Below are 22,681 nucleotides of genomic sequence, written 5' to 3' on the forward strand. Positions count from 1 at the left end.
TTCAGTGCTCAGTGTGGATGCTGAGAACAATGCATGTAAATTAAAAGAAATCAGAAGTGCTAATAACACTACTGTAACATCTTAGAAAGATAACATCCATATTTTCTCTAATATCAATACCAAAACAGAAATTCGCCCCAGACTGCCAGGTGTTTTGGTTGATTTAGTCTCAAAATGTTTGTCAGTCCAATACTTTCAGACACAAGGATAATGAGAGGTGCTTAGAAGTCTGGGAAGATTTTAGAAACTCAAATTAACATTTTTCTCATAATGGGTTATTTGTTTTAGGCAAAACTCTGAAACTTTACACTTTCATTTTCAACCAACCTCTTTTTAAGCTTTTTATTTTGAAAATTTAAGTTGCAATTTTATTTTCAAAGAATCACAGAATGGTTTGGGTTAGAAGGGACCTTAAAGATCGCCTAGTTTCAACCGCCCTGCCATGGGCAGGGACTCCTTCCACTAGACCAGGTTGCTCCAAGCCCCATCCAACCTGACCTTGAACACTGCCAGGGATGGGGCAGCCACAGCTTCTCTGGCAACTTGTGCCAGCACCTCACCACCTTCATAGGGAAGAATTCCTACCTTATATCTTACCTAAATCTACCCTCTTTCACCTTAAAGCCATTACCTTTTGTCCTACCACTACATGTCCTTATAAAAAGTCCATCTTGTTACTCAAAATGACCGCCATGCAACTTTGAACCAGTAAGACTTGAGCATATTTCAAATACAAAAAGAGAAAGATGGAAGACAAGACTTTTCAGCATTTTAGACCTGCTGTTGTACAACAGTTTATTGACTTTACATTCACTGAACAGCAAACTACTCTGACCGACTAGTGGAAGGCTGCTGAAGAACAAGTTCCACATATCTCATGGCTTTACCTTTTTCTTTTGTTCTTCCGTGGCTTTGATGATTCCTGGATCAGACTTCCAGGATTTTCCAAAATTGTAGAAGAGTGCAACGCTATTCACGAGGAATGGAAGATGTATAAAGAAAAAATTGAGATGTGTTTGAAGTCAAGGAACTTAAAGTTTAAACCCAAATTTCATCTTTAAAATGCTCACTGATAATTCTGAAATAAAATTTAGATCAATTTTTACACAAGGATGCCCTTGAGTCACTGTCTTCTGAGTTGAAACAACTCAGCACTGCTGCAAGAACCAGCCTGGTACTCAGTATTCTCTATTGCTCAAACTTGAAAACTTACATATTATAATGCTGTTCTCCATGAGACATTTCTAAAGCACTTATCCTTCTGAAGAATGAATAATGATAGTTCAGTTTTCATAATTATTTCCCCTTTTAAATAAACTCCATGAAAATTATCTTCTCAAAAGTATTTCCTGTTTTCACAATAAACATTTCAGAGCTCTATTTATAAGACAGACATTTGACTGCCTATATCTTTAGTTGCTTGACATTCCTGTTAGATCACAGAAAGGACTCCTTCTAGCCATAGAAGGAATTGTGTTTCAACAACCACTGTTGCATGGCAATCATGTCTCAACACCACTTATCTCCAGCAAAGGTGCTGTCTGAAAACCGGTCCTATTATAAGGCAATACCCATATTTCACACCAACAAAAGGTATTTTTAACATATTAATAAATCTAATGCTTACAAACCCACAGGATTTAGTATTCTGGAAGTATTTATAAAATCAGTTACCATATAAAGACAGAAAATAACCATCAGTTTTAAAATACATTTCCTGTGTTGAATGACTTGCCATATAACATGCCTAGTCTCACAACACGACATTTCTTCAAAGAATTACACCATTTCTTAGCAATGATGTTGTAAAAAACAAATACCTCAAACATGCCTCTTCCATAAAAGGTGGAAAATTATATCCTCTGACAAACCTACAAAAGCCCTAAGCAACCTAACTAAAGATACCTGTCAGCTGTTGGTCACAACTGCAAGGAGATGCCATATTTGACAAAGCAGTGGCTGCAGAAGTGTCTACAGCATTATCCAGGCAAAAAGGACACTGATTACTCTGGCATAAATCACTCACAGCACATACAAATTAGATTCTATAATGAGTAATTTAAATGAGTATTTCTCTCTGTTTGGTAATCATTAGAATTTCTACTGTTATTTAACTTCAATATGTTGTAATGCTTGCATTACAAAACGCTGCATGTAAGACTTAAAAACAAGCATTATATGGAAAACATATTCAACTATTTGTCAACAATATATTCTATTCTAGAAAAAATGTTCATTGAAGGCATTAAGCAGTAGTAATAAAAAATTACATAAATCATTTATAAACAGATCATGTGGTACAGATACAAAAAAATATTAACTGAAAAAACAGCACTTCTATAGAATAACAGTATCTCAAACCCTTCTATATTAATCATGTGATCTGAAAACTCTGAAATATGAATAAATGCAAGTGAAGTCTCTTTTTGACTTCTAATGCTAAGAAAGTCTCATTGTTCATGTGGAGTGTATCCTATCCTGAATAATTTTTGTTTTCTTTCTGTTGGGGGGAGGAATTGGTTGAGAATTTCTAATTAAAGAAATATTGGCAAGTTAAAATTTTAATCATGCAACTTATGTAGTAGAATGTTAAAGTCATTAAAGGCTAATTACTCTTTCCTCTAACAACCTATTTCCAGTATGTTTGTAATTTCCACCAGCTACACTATTGCCTAAACACAGTTCTATTTAATACATCACAGATAAAAAGCTTTGACTTTAATATTTCTACAATCTAATTTCTTCCTATTTTTCTTCTAAAATTATCCGCTGCCAAGAATAAACTTACCTTCTATCCAGTAAACGGATTTTTATAACTGTAAGTCTTTGGAATTGTTTGTTGGGTTTTTTACTGACTAAAATTTGGACAATCTATGTGATAAAGAATCCGTGCATTTTCCGAACTTAGCCTTCCACCATTTGACTCTGTAAAATACAGAGTCTAAGTTTTGCGTTTCCTCTTATCATGGTGGTTTTTGATGAGTGCAAAGCTGACAGTTTAAATGATGGCAGATAAGGTACTTCTGTGGGAGATGGGAGATGTCAGGAGACTACATGAGGAAGTAGAGTCAAGTATAGATCAGCAGTAACTATGTAAATGGAGAAATATAAATTCAGCAGTATTTTTCATAAGTGCCTTCAAAAACCTCTTTCTCTTGAATTTTAAGCAAAACTGGGGAGAGGGGATGAAAACCAACCAAACTTTGAAGGTGAATGAATTGCCTCCTCCAGAGTATTTCTGGCATCTAACACAGATAACTCCAACTATGGAATCCACCTCACTTACTTAAATTACTCAGTATGCCTTCATACACAACAAAAAGGAAAAAGCCATGTCCAATGTATCTTCAGTATCAGGATATTTAAATTAAGCTAAAGAAGCAGTGCCCTACAAGCAGCTATTTTTCTGCACTGGCTATGAAGAGAGCTTAAATAACTTGGATATGGATGTCCACACCAGAGGTATCTAAAATTATGTTGAACTGACATTTACTTCCAAAGACATTTTAGCATCTTCTAGCACAGACATCTCTCAAAACTCTCCATGCACATGAAACCCTTGTAGGTTTGCATTAGCTAGAGAGTAGGGGAGTGGTTTTCCAGAGAGAGTGCCTTGGTTTTGCCCTAACATTCTCACAACTACACAAGTAAAAACTCATTACCATACTATTAAGGGCTGCAAAATGTATGATATAGCAAGAATTCACTTTCTGCCCTGTCACCAATTGCTGTCTTTCATGAGACTTCTGCATTTATCATTGTGAGAAACAAAGCAGAAACACCCATGAAACACTTCCTATTTTTAGTCCTAATCAGTACCCTTTAATGCTTAGAACAAATTCAACAGGCTAAAAATTATTCCAGGAAACCTCTTGGAACCAAAAAGACCATAACATTAAACAGAAAACTAAAACCTAACAAGCACCCTACAACCTTTGAGCGAAGTAAAAACCCTATGAGCTCATTTTCCATCCTGAACTGAAGCCTATTTAGAAAGGCCCAAGCACAAGCAGCTTCCTGCTATCAGAGCTACACATCATACAAATGCCTGAAAGCAAGCCAAAATGTGCATTATAGACCAAGAGATTCCCTTCCACTATCTACTAATCCAGTAATAAATGCTTTTCTCATACACAGAAAAACCTGCAGCCAGTGAAAGCTGTCAGAGATCAATACTGTTTTTTTGCTGTTCTCCTGAAGGTAATTTGGGTAATATGCATCTTGGGTATTTTTTTGAACTGCTTATCCCTACCAATTGGTTTGTTACCATTTTTAACACACTATGCTGTTGTAACAGCTTTGTTAAAGCATAAAATTCATCATGAATTCTCTTACATCCCATGTTTAAAATGATCTCTAATTGAAAAAGTGTGCAGTTTCTTTCACCTAAACCCCACCAATACGCAAAGTGTATCTGAAAAAGATAATACAGTATTAGTAAATGATAATTTTTTTAAGAAATTATGAATTGACTTATACCATCTCATGAGCTCAGCATTTCAAGTACTGTGCTATACCAGAAAAGCTATACCACATACTTCATTTGCACCAGCAAACCCTGACATCTTACAAAAACTGAGCCGTAAAGGATCCTTCTTACATAACAGGCACTATTTGTTCAGCTGGAACCAAAAAGACTGCATGAACAACTGAGACAGGAACTCAGGACACATGCCCTGAACTTTTTACAGGATGCAAGAGAATGTTCTACCTATAAATGCGAACGAAAAATAATGGAATGTGAAATTCTAGTCTCACATTATTAAAAGTGTACTTTTAAATCTTTTTTTTTTTTTTAACTAAATTAAAATACAGTGATTTAATGTGTAGGATTTTTGAGGGTATTTTTCCTCTACTTTGAAAACAATAGAAGATTAGAATACACTGACAGAGCAAGACACAACTATCCCTTGTAATTGGCAAGATACAGCTAAAGTGAAGCAGTAAAATAGCAGTAAAACTGGCAGGGAAGCATAGGAACACACATATCAATAAATACACCAACCATAACTTTCCCACTCCCTGCAAGAATAAGATTTCTATTTTAACAAATATATCAGACTCAGAAGCCACTGAGAGAAAAACCCAGTAGAATAAAAACACTTACAAAACCTCAGTATAATAGATTCATCTGAACTGCTTGAATTTACTTTCAAGACTGGTCTTCTAGAAGACACATCACTGCCTTAGAATTTATAGACTTATTTTTTCACGTGACCACCCTAAAATTCAAAAAACCACACTGCTAATCTTTGATTTCGCTTGTTCTTAATGGCAGATTGTTTTGCCTGCCCTTGTCTGTCTCATTAGGATTAAACCCAAAAGACCAGATGATCTTTTAGACACCTTCAACATACCTACAAGAAAATTCTTCCCAAATATGGCGATATGGGTGATATGGTTTAGTGTGAGGTGTCCCTGCCCATGGCAGGGGGGTTGGAACTAGATGATCTAAAGGTCCTTTCCAACCCTAACTATTCTATGATAATACCCAAATATTAAGGTAACTCAGCAATTAAGACCTTTATAATACAAAGGTCTAGCAAGGCAATTCATGACAGCTGTTTAAGGTTGGAAACTTTTATCCTGAGGAAAAGATGGTCAGAATTTGTAGAAACTACAAGTACAGGTTTTATCACTTGAATGTTACAGAATATAAAGTAGTACTCTAGTCTGCTGTAAGTAATCATATAAAGCTGTAAAAATACAAGAACCCTTTCTCCAACCGCAATGCTGTGCCTCATGCTATAATAATAGCGCAGGCATGCAATTTCTTTTTTCCAATAAAGCTACAGGGCAATTTTCCAGAAGAAGAATGAATTTGGAATCTTATTAGAAAGACTTCCAATTAAAAATCACCAATTAAAGATGGCCTCGAGCACTTAGTCTTTAAAAGTGCTTGTCAGAGAAATGTGTCAGCTCTAATGAAAGCAATTAGTAGCTGAAGATTTTAGACCACTACTTCTGCGTACAAAAAGACCGTTGCAAAGGTTTTGAGGCACCTACCTTAAACTACAGAAGCAGTACAGTATTTTATTGACACTCAGAAGTCACAGTTTAGTAGTGTAATTAATTGTTTGTGGTTACTACTTATAGTAGTGGACAATGAACATTATTCTATGACAAAACACCCCCAAACTTCAAGTTACTTTAATCAGAATGGCTAACAAATAAAAATCTAAGAAAGTTGTACAAATTTGTAGAAAACATGCGCTTCAGGATGAAAATCTCTCAATTTGTCAGCCTTAAGGGGCAGTTTTCTACACCAAGCTTGAGGCCATAATCAAGTTGTGCTGGCTGTGCAGCCATTTTAACATGGTCGAGGACTTTGATTGAAAGTTGCACACATTCTTAGATTTGGTTCAAGCTGATGTTATATTAACACAAGAAAGCATTTCATGGTAGCTCAACATCTGCAACCCGAAACAGCTAGCAGCATTAGGAAACATGAGTTTCTAAAGAAAACACACATGTTATGGAGAGCTGAGATTCAGAAGTGAGGTGGTATAGTTTTTGTAACTGCCTTAGAAACTTGCATTTTACTATTTGTTAAAGTCAGATTTTCTTCACAAAAAAGAACAGAAAAGCAACTTCAGTCTAGAGGCATGACATATTTAGCTAGTTCTAATCCATTCCATAAAACCTGCTTTTAAAAAAACAGTTTCTTTAAACACAAAATAGCTGTCATCTCCAGGCACACTGGATTGCTATTGTTCACCCCAACACCTTTGCAAACACTGTTAGCACAGAAGCCAAAAGCAACATGGAAGCAGGGTCTCGTCTCTGTTCTCAGCCCAAAAATGTGAGGCTTATTTAGCTAAGGCTGGAGAACATACTAACAAGATGAGAAAAGGGTTGCACTGCTACTATCCTATTTCATGGTAATTCCTTTGAGGATGAAAACTAATTTCTAGAAAAGTCAAGCTAACATCCACCATAAATACTAAGCTCACTTCAACTATTTACAAGAACTGCATTAAACATTTAATAAAACATTAAATCTCTACTGCAATTACAATACCTAAGAAAGTTGTTTAAAAAATTGAGCCTATTTCCTTATGGTGAATAACTGACAAACTTCAGTGAACTCTGAACTGATTTCTACCCCTGTGAGTATGAAAAGTTCACATATAGACACAGCCAAGATGGAATATCTATAACCTAGTGTTATTTTGTTAACACATACATCTTCAAAGACTGAAAATACAGTTAACAAATGTATCTAAAGTTTGTATGAAATGGAATTTGCAAAATCTTGAGGAAGAACTAACTATAAAGCTAATTTCACTGGAATTAATACATACCATGAAATTACCTACTGCTTTTCAGAAAAGTGGTGTCTAAAGATGCAGGCAATTACACCCTGTCACCTCTCAGCTAGAGCATACTTTATGGAGTTGCTTATATTTCCCCCACTTAAGAAATTGCTAAAGCACAGGAAATTTTGCAGACTACTGTAAGTCAATTTTGAGGAAAGTCATTTACCAAAGGAGTGTGACTTATTTAGCAAAGGAAACTGTGCACGTTTTTAAAGCAATAAAATAATTACCATCAGGACAGAAAGCAATGTTTAATGGAGACAGCAATTTAAAAAATTTGATTAGTTTAGTTACTGTTATATGTAGGCTATATCATCTGGGTATTACCTCATACTCCTAACATAAAAAAATACTATTATACTGTATACAAAAAAGGATATCATTCCAAAACCAGAAGAACCATGTCACGTACATCCAGAATTTTGTTGCCAAGTATATTCCAAGAGGCAGTGCACTGTGCATGGAGTGATCAAAGAATGACCTGTAAAGTAGGAACAATTTCACATGGTAAGTTTTAACTTATGAAGCCTGAACTACTGCTTCAGAAAAACACTTCCTGCTAAAATTTGTACTATATAGAATATTGCAAAATATACCATAAAAACCATTTTCCTCAATGTCAAAGTTCGTGAGAAATTCCTGTTTTCAACCTGTCCAGCTGACTGAAAGTTATTTAATTAAAATTCATATATTTACTTTTGAACTGAATGTCAAGAACTGGAAAGAAGAAAGGTAGAACAAGCAAATACTCTGATAAACCACACTGTGAAAGCAGTTAGAAACCTGTGAGATTCCTTGCCTAAATGGCCAGTGGTTGCAAATTGCACTTATTTACAAGATTTCAGTTCAGTGCTAAAGATAGTTTGGAAGCCCATACAATGAAAACTACACGTTAAATTACTTCAGTAAGAAAAAAAGCTTAAGAAACCTTGCTGTTACCAGCCCACATAATTGAAATATTTCAGACTCTTGAACGTTTTCTTTCTGTGTACACTTGCCAATAGAAAGTCGGAAAAAACCCAGATTAATTCATTTTCCATATCACTAGATTTTTCCAGTTTAAAAACAGAATGCTGCTACTTTAATTTGAAAAAAAAAAAAAATGAAGCCATCAGAAATATTTTCACCATCTTATCTCTTACATCTTCAAGACTATTCTCAATAATATCGAATATAGTTGAGATAAGCTAGGTGAGTGATCAAGTTACTCCATATTCAAGAAAAAATTGGTAAACGTGTCAAAAGTCACACTCTAACCTGCTCAGCTCCTTGAAATAAAACTTCTTCCATCACCTGCCTAAATATCTTTACACTAAAGCATTTTACTTTTTTTGGTGGTGCCCTCAGGGCTACCATAGACAAAGGTGTGCACAGAGTAGTTCCCATTTCACTCCTGCAGTAACTGCTGTCTCTAATGGAAGTTCCTTAGGTCATTTGAGAAAATCCTATAAAGAAGATAAGCTAAGATGGTGAGTTGTAAATGAATATACATTTGGACCCACAGTAGTTACCTAGCAGAAATCTTTCTTTCAGTGATGTCTGTGCAGATGTGTGTGTGTGTGTGTGTGTGTGTGAAAGGAGCAGGGAGGAAAAAATAGCTAAGCAGGTTAGCTAAAATTCCATGGGGAAAGGAAATAATACTAGAATAATAGTTTCATTCAAACCTAGGCTTAGTGAAATACTCTTCAGAAAGTATTTATACTAAACATTAAGCAAATGATAAGACAAAGTAAGAACGTTAATCATGAATGTGTGTCAAGTAGGCAAAAAATACAAAACTTGACAAAAACATGGATCCTGAGAAACTTGGAAGGAATTTTGTCTTTGCTTCGTGCAGGAGGTGTAGTTGAGGATTTGCATTTACAAATCGTTTGTGGGAGAAGGTCAGCAAATTGCAGAGGCTCAGAGATGTCAAAAACACAGAATAGACCATTTCCAAGGTCCATCCATTTCCAAGATGACCCCCTTCCCTCCCCCCCAGTGTACTAAGTTCACTAAAATTCTATGAACTTGGTCTAAGGAAGAGACATATTTTCTTTTCCTCTTTAAACAGAAAGGAAGGAGAAGTAAGCAGTTCTAATAAACATGACATTCAATGACAGAAATGCAAAAAGCTCATAAATATGAAGATATAACAGGTTCTTCTATACATATATCACATGACAACAAAAAGCAGAGGCTAGATAAAGTAGTCTACAGATCTTGAAAATCCACTGGAGCATGCCTGCATGAGTATGTGTGTGTACATGTACACATAAACGCATTTAAAGTAACCTCAAATGCAACTAAAAATCTTTATGACCAGGTAACATGTTGAAAATGTTATTAGAAAGCAGCCTTTTTCTTTAGTTACCCCTTTCCACTCTCTGACTCTGACTTAATTTCTCTCTATAAGGAGCCTTTGATGCCTTTGGGTATTTAAATGCTAACAAAAAATAGGCTGTAATAGCACACTTGCTCTTATCTTTTTTTATTCCTTTCTAGTAGATTCCCCTGACTGCTTTCTGCAGAATTCATGCTGATAACTCTTTGTAGACATTCAGCACCCTCCTCTGGATAATGACTGAATTTCTGTTCTGCTTTTAGCTTCTATTAGCTCAGTGGCATTCCCCCAAGGTAATTTCATGGCTATTTGCAAGACAACAGAGCATTACAAGCACTAAAGTCACACAAGATCTTTCCCAGAAACAGCAATGAAAAAAAAAAAAAAAACCCAAAAGATTAATGTTGCATGTTGAAATAACACACACAAAAAAGAAATTCAAGATTATTTAAACAATAGAGATGCCAGCAAAACATTTCTTGTGTGCACACACTAAACAGTGTCCTGATAAAACACTTACTTTGAAAGAAACTGCACCATAGCCCAAACTCCACCATACATCAGCCCTTTAATGAGCCAAGAATCAATGTCTAGGTCTGCTATAAACCCAACCAGCCAAATAACTAGGAAAGGAGTTCCCAGCATCACCTTCTGACGGAATTCCTATATAGAAACAAATATCAGTAAGCAACTCTATTTTCAGGAACAGATTATAAAATAATATTCTATAATACACAGGATAGCCACAAAAAACTTAGAAGAAATTTTCAGGAAGCTTGACATAGAGGGAGGAACCTCATAAATTTCTCATTTCCTATATTTACATACCTCCAATGAGTGCGCAAGAAAAAAAATTTATAATGATTCAGTGATTTGTTTATTTTAGAAGAATTGTCTTCTAAAGACATTGATGTTAATCCAGAATAAAGACAATGGTAGCTCTTCTTTAAGAATCTGTCAAAGTGTATAAACTACTACAAGGCACGTAGTAATCTCAGCGAACTTTAAAGACTGTTACTATGTAATTAATAGATAAAAGTTATACTGAAGCATCTATGAAGAAAGATAGGAGCTTTTTTGTCTTATATTATGTGGGTACAATTCCTGATGCAGGCACTGAACTCTTCCAGATACTCAAAGCACAGTCGCAAAGCCCATGTACACACAACACAGTGCACAAACCACTTAAAATTAATAATCACTGCATTATTATATTACCACAGGGTTAAAGCACAGGCTGTAGTCAGTGCTTTAATAATCAAGATGCAATGTAACTTTAAATTATGAAGTTGTAACTAGTCAGTGATAGCAATACTTAATATCCAGCACAACACTGCCTGGTAAGTAAATATTAACTCTACATAAGTTATCAAACTACAGGCAGGTAGACAGTTCTTCACGCCAGAGCAATTGTTATCCTTTATCCCATCATTTCTTTCCTCCTCCTATCTGTAGTATAAAATAATAACCTCAGAAGAAAAAGGCCTCCACATTAGCGATTACATTATACTATTAAGATTGACTGCTTCTTTCATCCACACAGAAGGATACATAATTAGAGAGGAGACCAGAGTTCAGGATATCAAAAATGATTCTCTCCTTAGATGCTTAAGTCAGCTTTGTGAAAGTGTTGGCTGTTCCCTACAACACCTGACCACTTGGTACTTCCCTAACATTTGGCTAGCACAAAAAACTAAAGGTAACTGTGTGGAGGATTAGGGTTTTCTTCCCTCCTACACTGAATAAAGCTTTTCTTTTTTCCTCTTGCAATTACTCTTGCTATAACAAAACCATGTTTTCTGAAACTGAAATGTAGAGACAGCACACTACTGAACTGCTTACCTTAAACAAATACACACTCCCCCTAATCAACAGCAGCAGTAATACTGATTTACATAAGTGTTAGACCACTTCTTACCTTATCAGCTTTTAGTTTTCTCAGAAAGGATGGACTGTCATATCCCTTTGCCTGTCTTGCTTCCTGTAGGTGATTTATCATCCAAACGTTTTTCCTCTGTTTTGCAAGATCAAGTGGTGATTCTCCCTGCCAGAGGTACAAAAGTGGGAAACATCCAATTTAAAAATAAAATGCATTCAGAGCACTTCTGAAACAGAAGATTGGCAAGCAAAAACTATACATTTTAAATCAGTTTGAGATATATTCTGGCATACTTTTTGCTCTGCAGCTTACTTGACATGAAACATCATTCATTCCTTTTGGTCTTTTTCCCTCTCTCATAACTGTACATGTGTGGACAAACAGAGTATAAAACATGTGATCCTGACAATATATATGCCCTGATATAGCATTAATTGTTGCTTAGGTATAACACATCTGTATTTCACTGGTTTACACACAGCCTACTAGTCTGTAAACGAAAGACTGTGCTTCCCCCTCAGCTATTGACAGGCAGCAGAAATCAAGCAAAGAATAAGAACTCGTGACCCACTGGATCATGGAAACTCTCACAGTCTAAAGCCCAACTTCTCAGTTATTTCTCTGCCCTTCTGGCAGAGTGAAGTTACCAATATCATGGAATGTTTCTATAAGGAATTTTTCCCACAAGCTTAGTGTCTTTATATTCATCTCTGTTACTGAAGTCCTAGGAAGAAAATGGGAAAGAATAAACTGATTGCTCATTTCCAACTCATTCCAAAACACTAAGCTTTTATGCTTAGCTTGCGCTCCACATACTTTGGGTGCTAAACTTTCTCCTTCCCTACTTTCAGAGAGGACCAACAGACAGAGCAAAAGAGACACAGAGAGAGAGATACAGGGGCCAAAGGTGCCTACCAAACTGATTTGTTGCTTTTAAAACATTTAGGAAGAGAGCTAAATTAATGTTATTGACTGGGTTTAAAATTATAGAGGAGGCAAGAGACAACCAATTGCAGGTACCTCCAGCTTCAGTTTTGCATTTGACTCCTCCTCTCTTCTACTGGAGTTAACTCCCCTCCTAAACAAACCATTCATGGAGGCTTGAAAAATGGCTGAATCCTCCATCGCTCGGCCCCCTCCTAAAAAAAAAGTGAGACAGGTACCAGAAACTGAAATTACCCAGAAAGGGCAATAATTACTAAAGACAGAAGAGATCTCAAAGATTAAAAAGTACAGTTAGCTACCTATATCCCATAGAAAGACAATGGGAATCGAGTACTTAACTGTCATTTTTGCCTTTGAAATCTTGCTCCAAATCTCTAAAAGGAGAGTAAACAGCACAGACTACAGTTTATGAGATGAAGCTTCTTGCTAAAATACTATCTTGCACTCCTGTGCAAGCTGTTTAACTAGAAAAAAAATAATTAAAAATTACCTTTTGACTTAACTTGGCTTCAAATTTACTTAGCCAGATGTTTAAGAAACAGATTAAGTTAACTCCATCCTCAGCAGAAATGCCTGAAATCAAGCCATGGTCCTGCTTCATCACAAATTTAATAGAAATTTCAATTGCTCTGGAAAACTTCAGAGATGCTTCTTGTTTTTAATATCACCGTATATATCTAGACTGTAAAGATTACCTTTAGACAAGCAATCCCCTCTGGGAGTTGATCTCCCAAGTAAATCCTGAAGTTGTCTCGTGGTCCCGCTGAGCATCCCTTCCACTAGAGGGCCATGAGACACCTAGGAACTGCCTAAATAAAAACATTGAGGGAGCTTTAAAGTCTTTTGACTGTGCTTCTCATTACCTCACCACTTTAATAATTTCCTTGTTTTCACAGGAGTGGTGGATGGCTGACTCACTTAGAAAGGAAAAAAAAAATAAAACCAATAAAAATTGGGGAACTTAATCTAGTTACAAACTTGATTTGCCAGGAAGCAATAAGGCTTCAATAGTATATATTTGAAGAGTTTAGCCAGAAAGAATAATCTGAAGCTATAACTGTAGGGAACTTTACATATAGACTTCCATGGACAAGCCCACAGATACACTGATTAATCAACAAACTACATCTGAAGTTTTATTTAAAAAAAATAAATAAAAATCTTCCTTCAACTGTAAAAGCTCTTTTAGGTCTCTGTCACTCTCTAGTAAAAAAGGAGCATCTGCTTATATTTAAGTAAAATTTGCAGCTTCCCAATGACCCCCAGTGATAAACTGACTCCCTGTGAAATCCTGTGTCTTCATCTGCCCAATCCATCATCTACTGGGGTGGCAAGATAATTTCCTTAACAAAAAAAAATCAGCTAATTAAAAAACCACTCTATTTTGACAACTGAAAAGCTGGTTCCAACTCTAACTGTAATCCAGTTCTCAAAAAGGAAAAAGTTATCTTATACCAAGAGAAAAGTATTATTTCCATGTACAGCATATTATAAAGATTTTAAATAACACAAACAGGACAAAACCCACTGCTTGTATCAAGTTTTATTCTAGAATAAGAGTGCTATTGTCATACACTTGCCAAACTGTCATGCAAAGCAAGAGAGTACCTTACTGAGATGACTGGTTCCAATTTGTTCCAAACCTAGGTGGCCAGCAATATATGACTTTCTAACACAGACTAACTTGAGTCGGGAACAACACAGTCAAAGCTCGCACCTAATATTTGAGCCAAAAAATGATGATCATTACCACAACTCTTAGTCAATTTTATAGGCTAGCTGAGAAAATGCCCTCACTAGATAGTGCTGCAGAAATCTGGAAGTGACTGCATCAGAAAGGAGCCTTTCACTATTCCTTTCATTTCTGGGGAAACAAAAGCCAGATACCTAACAACTGTTTTTTGGCTTAAATAATTTTTTTTTTGCTGGACAGTCCAAGGTAAAACACAATAATGAGTTTTTCACAAGGTGAAACACAAAACTGATTTTTTTTCTACAGACGTAGAAAAATCAACCAAATTCATGAGTTTCCTACCTGTTCACAATCACTCAAATCAGCACCTGCTATAAAGTCACTAGCAGGATGGCAAAACTAACACTGCTAGAATGATTTCTATCCTCTGAAGATCCTAGGGAATCTGGGAAGGCATGCAAAGGAACCTAGACTCCACTGCAGGAGGCAGGCAGTGGTTAATGAAACCAGGCACATGTCTTCTGCATGACTGGAAAGGTATCATGATCCAGCAGGTTCAAAACCTATTTTTCTACTGACTGCTGCTGTCTGTCAATAAAGAAGGAGAGACCATGAAATGCTTCAGGCTAGCAAATACATTTTTATTTGGCCAAACATATAAATTTTTATTATGGGTTTTAGAAGTCCACAAATATAGGTAAGGTGATAACTTTAAAACGCTAACACACTAATCAGTCTGCCAAGGGAAGCAAGGTATGACACTGATTTTTGTTTTCCACAAAAATACCTTAATTGTTACCATTAGGTGGCATAGAAAAAAAGCTTTTCAACAGTTTACAAGAAGCGAGGCTAGCAGCTTAATTCATCCACAGGATTGACCTTACAGACCAGGAAAAACGATTATATATTCACATCAGTACATGCAAGAGGCTAGTTGATTTGTTTTAAACATTGTGGAAAGCCATGTGATTGCATTTTAATACTTTGTAAGTACAGATTTACAGATGTATTTTCCAGTGTAACTACTCCATACATAACAGTCATTAAGTGGAAAATACAAATACTGTAAGAGAAATAGAGAATTCTTTTTCTAAAACTGAATTCTTCTCTGACACCATAGAATAAGCATCCTGGGTGGTCAAGTGCACCTAATATGATACACAGAAGAGTCTGGAGGCAATGGACATAAGTAAATTCAATAAGTGCATCTTCCACTGTTGGAGAAACTCCTATAGGCGCTAAGTCTATGGCATAAATTCAAACAGCTGCTTGGCTGGTCTAACATATGATAGGGATTGGTTCTGATAGTGCTGCATCTAGATTTAGCATTAAGAGATTCTGGTAATCAGGCAACTCAAAGTATTTTCAGGCCTCCAACTTCCTTACTGACACTGGGAGATATACAAGAGTATTTGTCACTTTCCTGGAAGAGGAGAGATGTCTCTCATCTCATTCCAACAGTCAGCCCAGAACTCCCCTACAAGATATTCTGTCAGATTTCCAATTTCACATCCAAATGTGTGGGTCTTCATGCATGCAGTGTAATTGCACACCCTGATCCCATATATTTGCACATAACCATTGCTAAATTATTTACACAAGTACTTTTGAGGGTGAAGATTTAGTTCTTATGCATCACTGTTAGGAAAAACTGACTCCCAAATTAAACATCAGTGGCATAGCTTTTGCTCCATCTTCACAATCCCACTATACCCACAATAATAATCTTGGGATTTATCATAGGCTCAGTTATTTCTGTCTCAAACCACTTACAATAAAAACAGACCAAGTGTTTACCTTTATGTTTTGAGCATCAACATTAGCTCCAGCTTCTAACAGAAGACTAATAACTGTTGTATTTCCTGCTAGCACAGCCCAGTGCAATGCTGTGTTTTTGTGGTACTTGTCTCCAAGATTAACAGAAACATTAAATGTAAGTAGTAATCGGGTTGGATCCACGCTAGAAAAGAAAATTCTTGTTAGATCAACAGAAGATTATATCAAATACATACGATCTCACTGTTAATGAGTTTGATTTCTATAAAGAACATCGATCAGGCACACTATGTAATACAGTGTTACATTTTTTGCTGATTATTATGAATGGCTCAGATTTCCTTCCCACCAAAGAGCAACCACAATTCTGTTGGCATTTAAAGGAGCTCAGTAAGACAGCTTGTTCTGGGATGTCTTGAAATACATTTGTTACACAATTCTGTTTTCATGTTTACCAAAGTCTAACAGTATTAACAGATTTGTAAAATCATGCACATGATTATATACTTGGCAGACAACAACTGAAGTTCAAAACATGTTAGATTTCCACTTCACATTCCAAAAGATGGAAAACAAAACAGGACGATAATGTTGGTACATGCATTCATAAAAGCTAGCCTCTCAAGAACTGATTGAAATAGGCCCTTCAGAGCAGGAATTTAATTCAGACAAACCTGCTCTTTGGAGAAGTGTTATTTTACACCAACTTTTTCCAGTCACCTCTACAGGAAGATGTACTTTGTAAACTAAAAGTTCATATTAGTATTTCGGCATGATATCCACTCCAATTTATTTTACTGTTACTGTAGTGGTTTTGTCTAGGATTGAGTTAATCTTCATAATAGCACCTAAAGTGTTGTTTTGGATTTGTGAGCAAAACAGCACTGATAACACATGCATGTTTTAGCTCTTGCTAGCCAGGTCTTACACAGTGTCAGGGCCTTTTCTGTTCCTCATGCTGCCCCACCAGCAGCATGTAGGCTGGGGGTAGGCAAGAAGCTGGAAGGGGACACAGCCAGGACAACTGACCCCAGCTGACCAAAGTCATGCTCAGCAATAAAAGCTGAGGAAAGAAGGAGAAAGGGAAAGGACATTTGGAGTTATGGCATCTGCTTTCCCACCTTTACAGGTGATGGAGCCCTGCTGTCCTGCAAATGGCTAAGCATCTCCCTGCCAATGGGGAATGGTGAATGAACTCATTTTGCTTTGCTTGGGCACACAGCTTTTCTTTCTGCTATTAAACTGTCTTTATCTCAACCCACAAGTTTTCCGACTTTTCTGATTCTCCTCCCCAAACCACTGAGTGGGAGTGAGCTGTGTAGGGCTAAGCTGCCTAATAAGGTTAACTCACAATGATCATGAATGAAGTGGCAATTGTGGAAAACAACACTGACTACTTAAACAAACAAACAAAAAACAAACAAAAGAAAAGGAAAAAAAAAAAAAAGAAAAACAAACCATAACTTTCCAAAAAATCAAACACAGTCACTCCTATACGCCACTTAGTTAACATCAAGAGAAAGTAGGAAATGCAGTGAGATACTACCTATGTGTTCTGTAAGCTGCCCACATTAAAGGTGTCATTCCATTTTGATCCATCATATCTACATCCTAAAAAAGTAAAAAAAAAAAGCACTTTGGTGAGATAAGTAAGCATGCTCAAGATCCAGTAGCTACAACGCTTGCAGTGAGAAGCAGTATTTTAGGACTAGCCAATTGAATTGGAGAAAAACTGGCAAGCTTTTAGTATATAATAAAACGAGGGATTTAGAAAACAAAAACAGACATTAACACCACCACTGCAAAAACATAACCATTCCAAACTATTTTGGAAACGAAGGAACAGTCATGCTGTGTAAGACTAGCCATTTCTATCTTACTATTAATCTTCAGCATAACAGATGTACAGACAGTGTACTGTTGTACTCAAACCCAGGAGAAAACTAAAACCATACACCGATATTTAATAAAATACTTGATAAATCAGCATAAATACCATGGGCTGAACCCTATATCCTACTGAATGGTAGCTGCATCTATTTTTCCACTTGCAAAGCAATTTTCCCTAGTTCACCCAGTTCCAAAGATATTTACAGACCTGGGCATCAAGTTAATGGATGTCAGAAAATTTTTAAGTTTAAACAAGAGCCATTAATAAAAACAACAGACATAGAAATAAAACTGACTTAGAATCAAGTGGTGACTAATCCCATAGCTAAAATATATATATATATAAAATTACATTTAACAGAACATAGCCATAGAATGACAAAATAGCACCATACAGACAATTCCTTTTGATCCATCACAAAGGATCTAATACCTACAGCAGTTTTCCCTGTCATAGACCCCTGCGTCTCACTAATTTGGAAACTGGTAATCCCTAAATACATTGGAGACAGATAAGACTCTCAAGCACATTTGGGCAAGTTCCAAAGACCACCAAGAACAAAATTACTCTAAACTACCTTAATGCAAGATCTGAACAGTTTTACTTAGAAGCAATACAGCTATGCCAATAATTTCTATGCTGCTCCCCTCAGTCCTCACTAGGAAAATTAGGTTGAAAGTGTTTGCATAAAGTCTTTTGCTACACAAACTACTGATAGAAACCCAGAAAGTGGATGATATTGCCTTCTATCACCCCAGAACCTTCTTCTCTACTCCAGTAGTCTGCCAAATACCCAGCACCCTAGGATCCCCGCTCATGGTGCTGCTAGCCTGACCCAGAGCGCTGTTTTCTAGGAAATCCAATTCAGTTCTTCCAAAAAAATTGCTTTTAAAATTCCCTGGCCTGCAGATAGCTTTACATTTCTGGGGTTTTACTCTGGTGCTTAATTAAAAAGAAATAATAAATTTTAAAAGCAGCTGATGAAGAGGAAAGAGAGCCACTGCTTTATTGTACTATTTGTTCAGATGAGAGTTACATGCATTAAGATCAGTATCCAAGTCTGCTTGCCCCAGTACATGTACAGAGTACATCCTCCTTTTGAGCCTACTAGCACAGCACAACCAGAACTGCCTTTAACCTCCTGTTGTTGAGATCATTAAGGAAATTAGAACTGCAGCCTAGCTTCAAGTTCATTCATTTTTGTGAAGCATGACTTTGATTCACAGGTCACACTGTGGAGAACAATATTTTGAAGACTGCAGAAATTGCTGTAACATGAACAATGACTCCTTTGTCTTCAGATTTCATATAGAAAAGCAATTCTTCATAACAGCTGGGATCTGACTGCCCAGGCATAAGCAGAACCATTCCTTCAGTGATTCCACCTGACTAATCAAAACTACACTTTGCAGACTAGGTGACACTCAGCTAAAAGAAAAATAAAAATCCATGAGCTCCAGACTACTCTCTGCACATAATTTACCCAGGCAGGCTACAGCTATTACTCATATTAAGCTATACGATGGGCTGAGGCTGATCCCTTTTCAAAGGAACTTTAACTAGAGGCAAAGCGACTAAGATTGACTTACATACTGTTGCAGAGATGTAACAAAGCTGACATAGCTGTGAATAGCAGACTTGTGCTCTAACAAACCTCTCATCAAAAAAGCTTCATATTTTGCCAGATCATTACTGCAACCACACAACAAGAGGGACATTTCAGAATGGAAGCTCTTTTGCTGCTTTTTGCCAAAGGGCTGAGGCAAAACCGTAAACTTTCAGCAGTAGGTACATATTAGGAGACTGTTCTTCTGCTCCGGTGTGTACCAACAAGCATTTTTGCATCAATTTCTTGTTTAATTCTCAGTGACAGGTCAATCTGATAACGCCCATGAAGGATTGTATTTACACTGTTAGAACATAGTCTGAGCATTGGAAGAACCTAAGATTTCAAAAGTAAGTGATACAATGATCAAAAAAAGCACATCCTGCTGCCCTGTGTATGTATTTCAAGCATGAACTCTGTGGACCACAACTGGCAAATTTTTTCACTTATTTCTGAAATAGTACAACTCTGGTTCTGAAAGAGAGCAACTTTGCATATGCAAAGACTTAATCCTAGGACATTAGTACAAGATTCCACAAAAAGCTTTTTGAGAGGCAAAAACATAGGGGAGAAAGAGCTTCCTGCATGGAAAGGAGCTGTAGTAGCTATTCTGCCACTTAACAGTACTTTCTGAAAGCAGTGTAGCTGACAAGGTAGGATTTTGAATAGCAGCTAGAGATCAGAGCAGCATTTAGGCTTACCAGGACATTTAACAAGCAACAGTCAAACCAGTACTGTGATACAATATGGCCTTTTCAAAAGCACAAAAAGCATCAAGATTCCACTTAGAAGTGCATTAAATTGCACAGGAAGGGACCAGGAATTTTATCCTCTTTAGAACCATTACTGGTTAGTTCACAAAACACAGACCTTCATAGAAAGACCCATCACATCCTTGTTCAGAATCCTATCTCCATAAGGAAATCTCTTTCACATGGACTGTTGCCCAGGGAAAGGGAAACAGACTTCTAAAGAGATCACATATTTAAAAGCATGTAGTAAAGAAGATTTATAAGGAAGGGAGATGTAGGGCTTAAAACATTTCCTAATTTAGGAAAAACGTGACAGTTATTCACTAGAAGCAGAGATTTTGTGGGATTCTTGTGGAATGAACAGGCAGCCAGCTCATCAAACAAGGCTCAGAACTGACACAGAACTAACACACAGAACTGACATATCTTGTTCTTTCAAACAACAAAAACTCTATTCTGAATACTGTAGGTCATCAAGAGCAGAGTTAGTTTTGATAAACATGAGGAAGAAACATGACTAGACTTATAATTCTGTAAATGATGTGCTGTAGGTTGGGTCTAAGACATACGCATTTGATTCAATGTCTTAATACTTGCCTGAGCCTGATGGAGAGAACAGTATTTAGTGCCAACAGAGCTAACAGTGCTTAGGAGCAGCTCTCAAGCACCACCAAAGTAGCCAAGGCTGCTGCTACCACACTGGCGTCTCCCAACCTAGATGCCCAACTAATCTTAGGCCATAGCTCAGAAGAAAGCCTCATGTAGTTTGGGACAGTAATTAACATACAAAATTGCAACTGTGAGAATAATAAAAAAAATACATACTTTATGATTACGTGATAAAGTATGAGTACAAAATAGTTAAACTATAACTTTAGCTACAGAATATTTCTTACAATATGACTTTACCCTACTAGTAACTATCATGTGTGACTGAGGTTTGCTCACACATTCCATGGAATACAAACACATCATTCAACCACCTGATATACCACATCCATATCTTAGCTTATTCTGGGGTAACAGGTTTGTATATGCCCCTGATGTATCTTTGGCATTTTAAGTAGTGTAGGTAGCATAAACAAGTAGGTGCAAGCATCAATTTGGAACATTTCTAAGTGCCTTCAAGCTCTTTTCAGTTTTTCTTTCTGGCATTTTATCTAAAATAATCACCTTACCTAAACTTGAGCTGTGCTACAGGTTCTGTTACTTGCTATCTGATTATATGTATGTCATGTACTTGCCCCAGGCTTGATTTTGAACCAGGAAAACCTACTGACACAAATATGAGCAAATTATGATACAGCCAGGTATTGGGCTCTCAAAAATCAGTAAGAGATATATCTAAATAAAAAGCAACAGCTATCAGCCACTGTTGCCTCTTGGCCAAGTAGTACTTGCTGGCACTGAAAGTGGGTTCACTTCTAACCAAGGCCAGAGGGCATCTGACCAAGAGTTCTTCCCCTATGCTACACTCCAGAAGGTCAAGGACTGGACTCAAGCCTCAGACTGGAAATTTTACCACTGGCTGCTGCAGCCCAGGAAGCCAGTGAAGCAGCAACACTGAAGTGGGTTCCAGCACTGTCTCAAAAAGGGACAGAAGCAATTAGGAGCAATTTCTTAATCCGCCAGTCAGTTCTCTACAGAGTTATGAAAGCTGGCTCTCTTCTGAACATGCAGGTCCACAAAGGCATTAGGATCCGAACTAACAAAGCACAACAGCCTACACTGACATTTATTTTGACATTTATGTAGTTGTCATTTATCACACAGGTACTGCTATTAAGGTTCAGAACTAGGGCAAGCCTGCTCTTTGGCTAGAAGAGAACCTGGTCTCTATAAAGATAAAAGGCAAAAATAATTTGCAAGTAGCATATAGGGTAAGCCCACATAAGCAAAACCAGCTCAGTTTCCAAACCTAAGTCACAGCATCACAAAGGACATAAAAATATATAAAAACAAATAAAAAGTAGAATCACGTATTTCCCACAGCTTCTACAGAAACCATGTTGTTTCTGCAGTTGTGTGTAGTACAGATAAAGAACTGAGTTATGGGATTGTTATTACAATGCTTTTGATAGTATAATATTTTAAACATACTATATTTTCAATATACAAATCAATACATAATTTCAAAGTTGAATTTTCTGAAGTGCTTCCAAAAGTTACTGTTAAAATTAAGTCAAGTTTACAGCATACAAAAGATACCAAAATCATGCTTGATAATATTTGGTGATTTTAATAAAAATCATCATTTTAAAAGCTACTGATAAGGAGAGCTCTTTCCAAGATAACAAGTTTTAAATTTTAAAGCAAGTTTTGTGTGTTTATGTATGTACATATGTAAAGACACACATCTTCTTTTGGACTGAAGTATTATATGCTCAGATAAACAGGACAAATCTGTACATAAACATGAGGACAAACAAACACAGGGAGATTTCATAATCACAGTAGAACATTTTAAAGTCCATTTATACTTGATTAATGCTATGCT

General features: G+C 36.6%; 1 protein-coding gene across 1 annotated transcript in view; it reads right to left on the bottom strand.

Annotated features, from left to right (window-relative positions):
* ZDHHC17 (zinc finger DHHC-type palmitoyltransferase 17) overlaps nt 1–22,681 on the bottom strand; it is a 73,169-nt gene that overhangs the window by 15,708 nt on the left and 34,780 nt on the right. Inside the window, exons 6-11 of the mRNA XM_061369383.1 lie at nt 17,482–17,546; nt 15,957–16,119; nt 11,561–11,686; nt 10,163–10,305; nt 7,698–7,800; nt 888–1,010 (exon numbers count right to left, since the gene is read on the bottom strand). Of these exons, the coding sequence (XP_061225367.1) occupies nt 888–1,010; nt 7,698–7,800; nt 10,163–10,305; nt 11,561–11,686; nt 15,957–16,119; nt 17,482–17,546 (723 nt within the window). The remainder of the gene's footprint in view (nt 1–887; nt 1,011–7,697; nt 7,801–10,162; nt 10,306–11,560; nt 11,687–15,956; nt 16,120–17,481; nt 17,547–22,681) is intronic.

The sequence above is a fragment of the Neopsephotus bourkii genome, unplaced genomic scaffold (genome assembly GCF_033783945.1).
Source record: "Neopsephotus bourkii isolate Nb327-2 ecotype Australia unplaced genomic scaffold, CSIRO-AGI_Nbou_v1 NB_1493, whole genome shotgun sequence".
Classification (NCBI taxonomy): Eukaryota; Metazoa; Chordata; class Aves; order Psittaciformes; family Psittacidae; genus Neopsephotus; species Neopsephotus bourkii.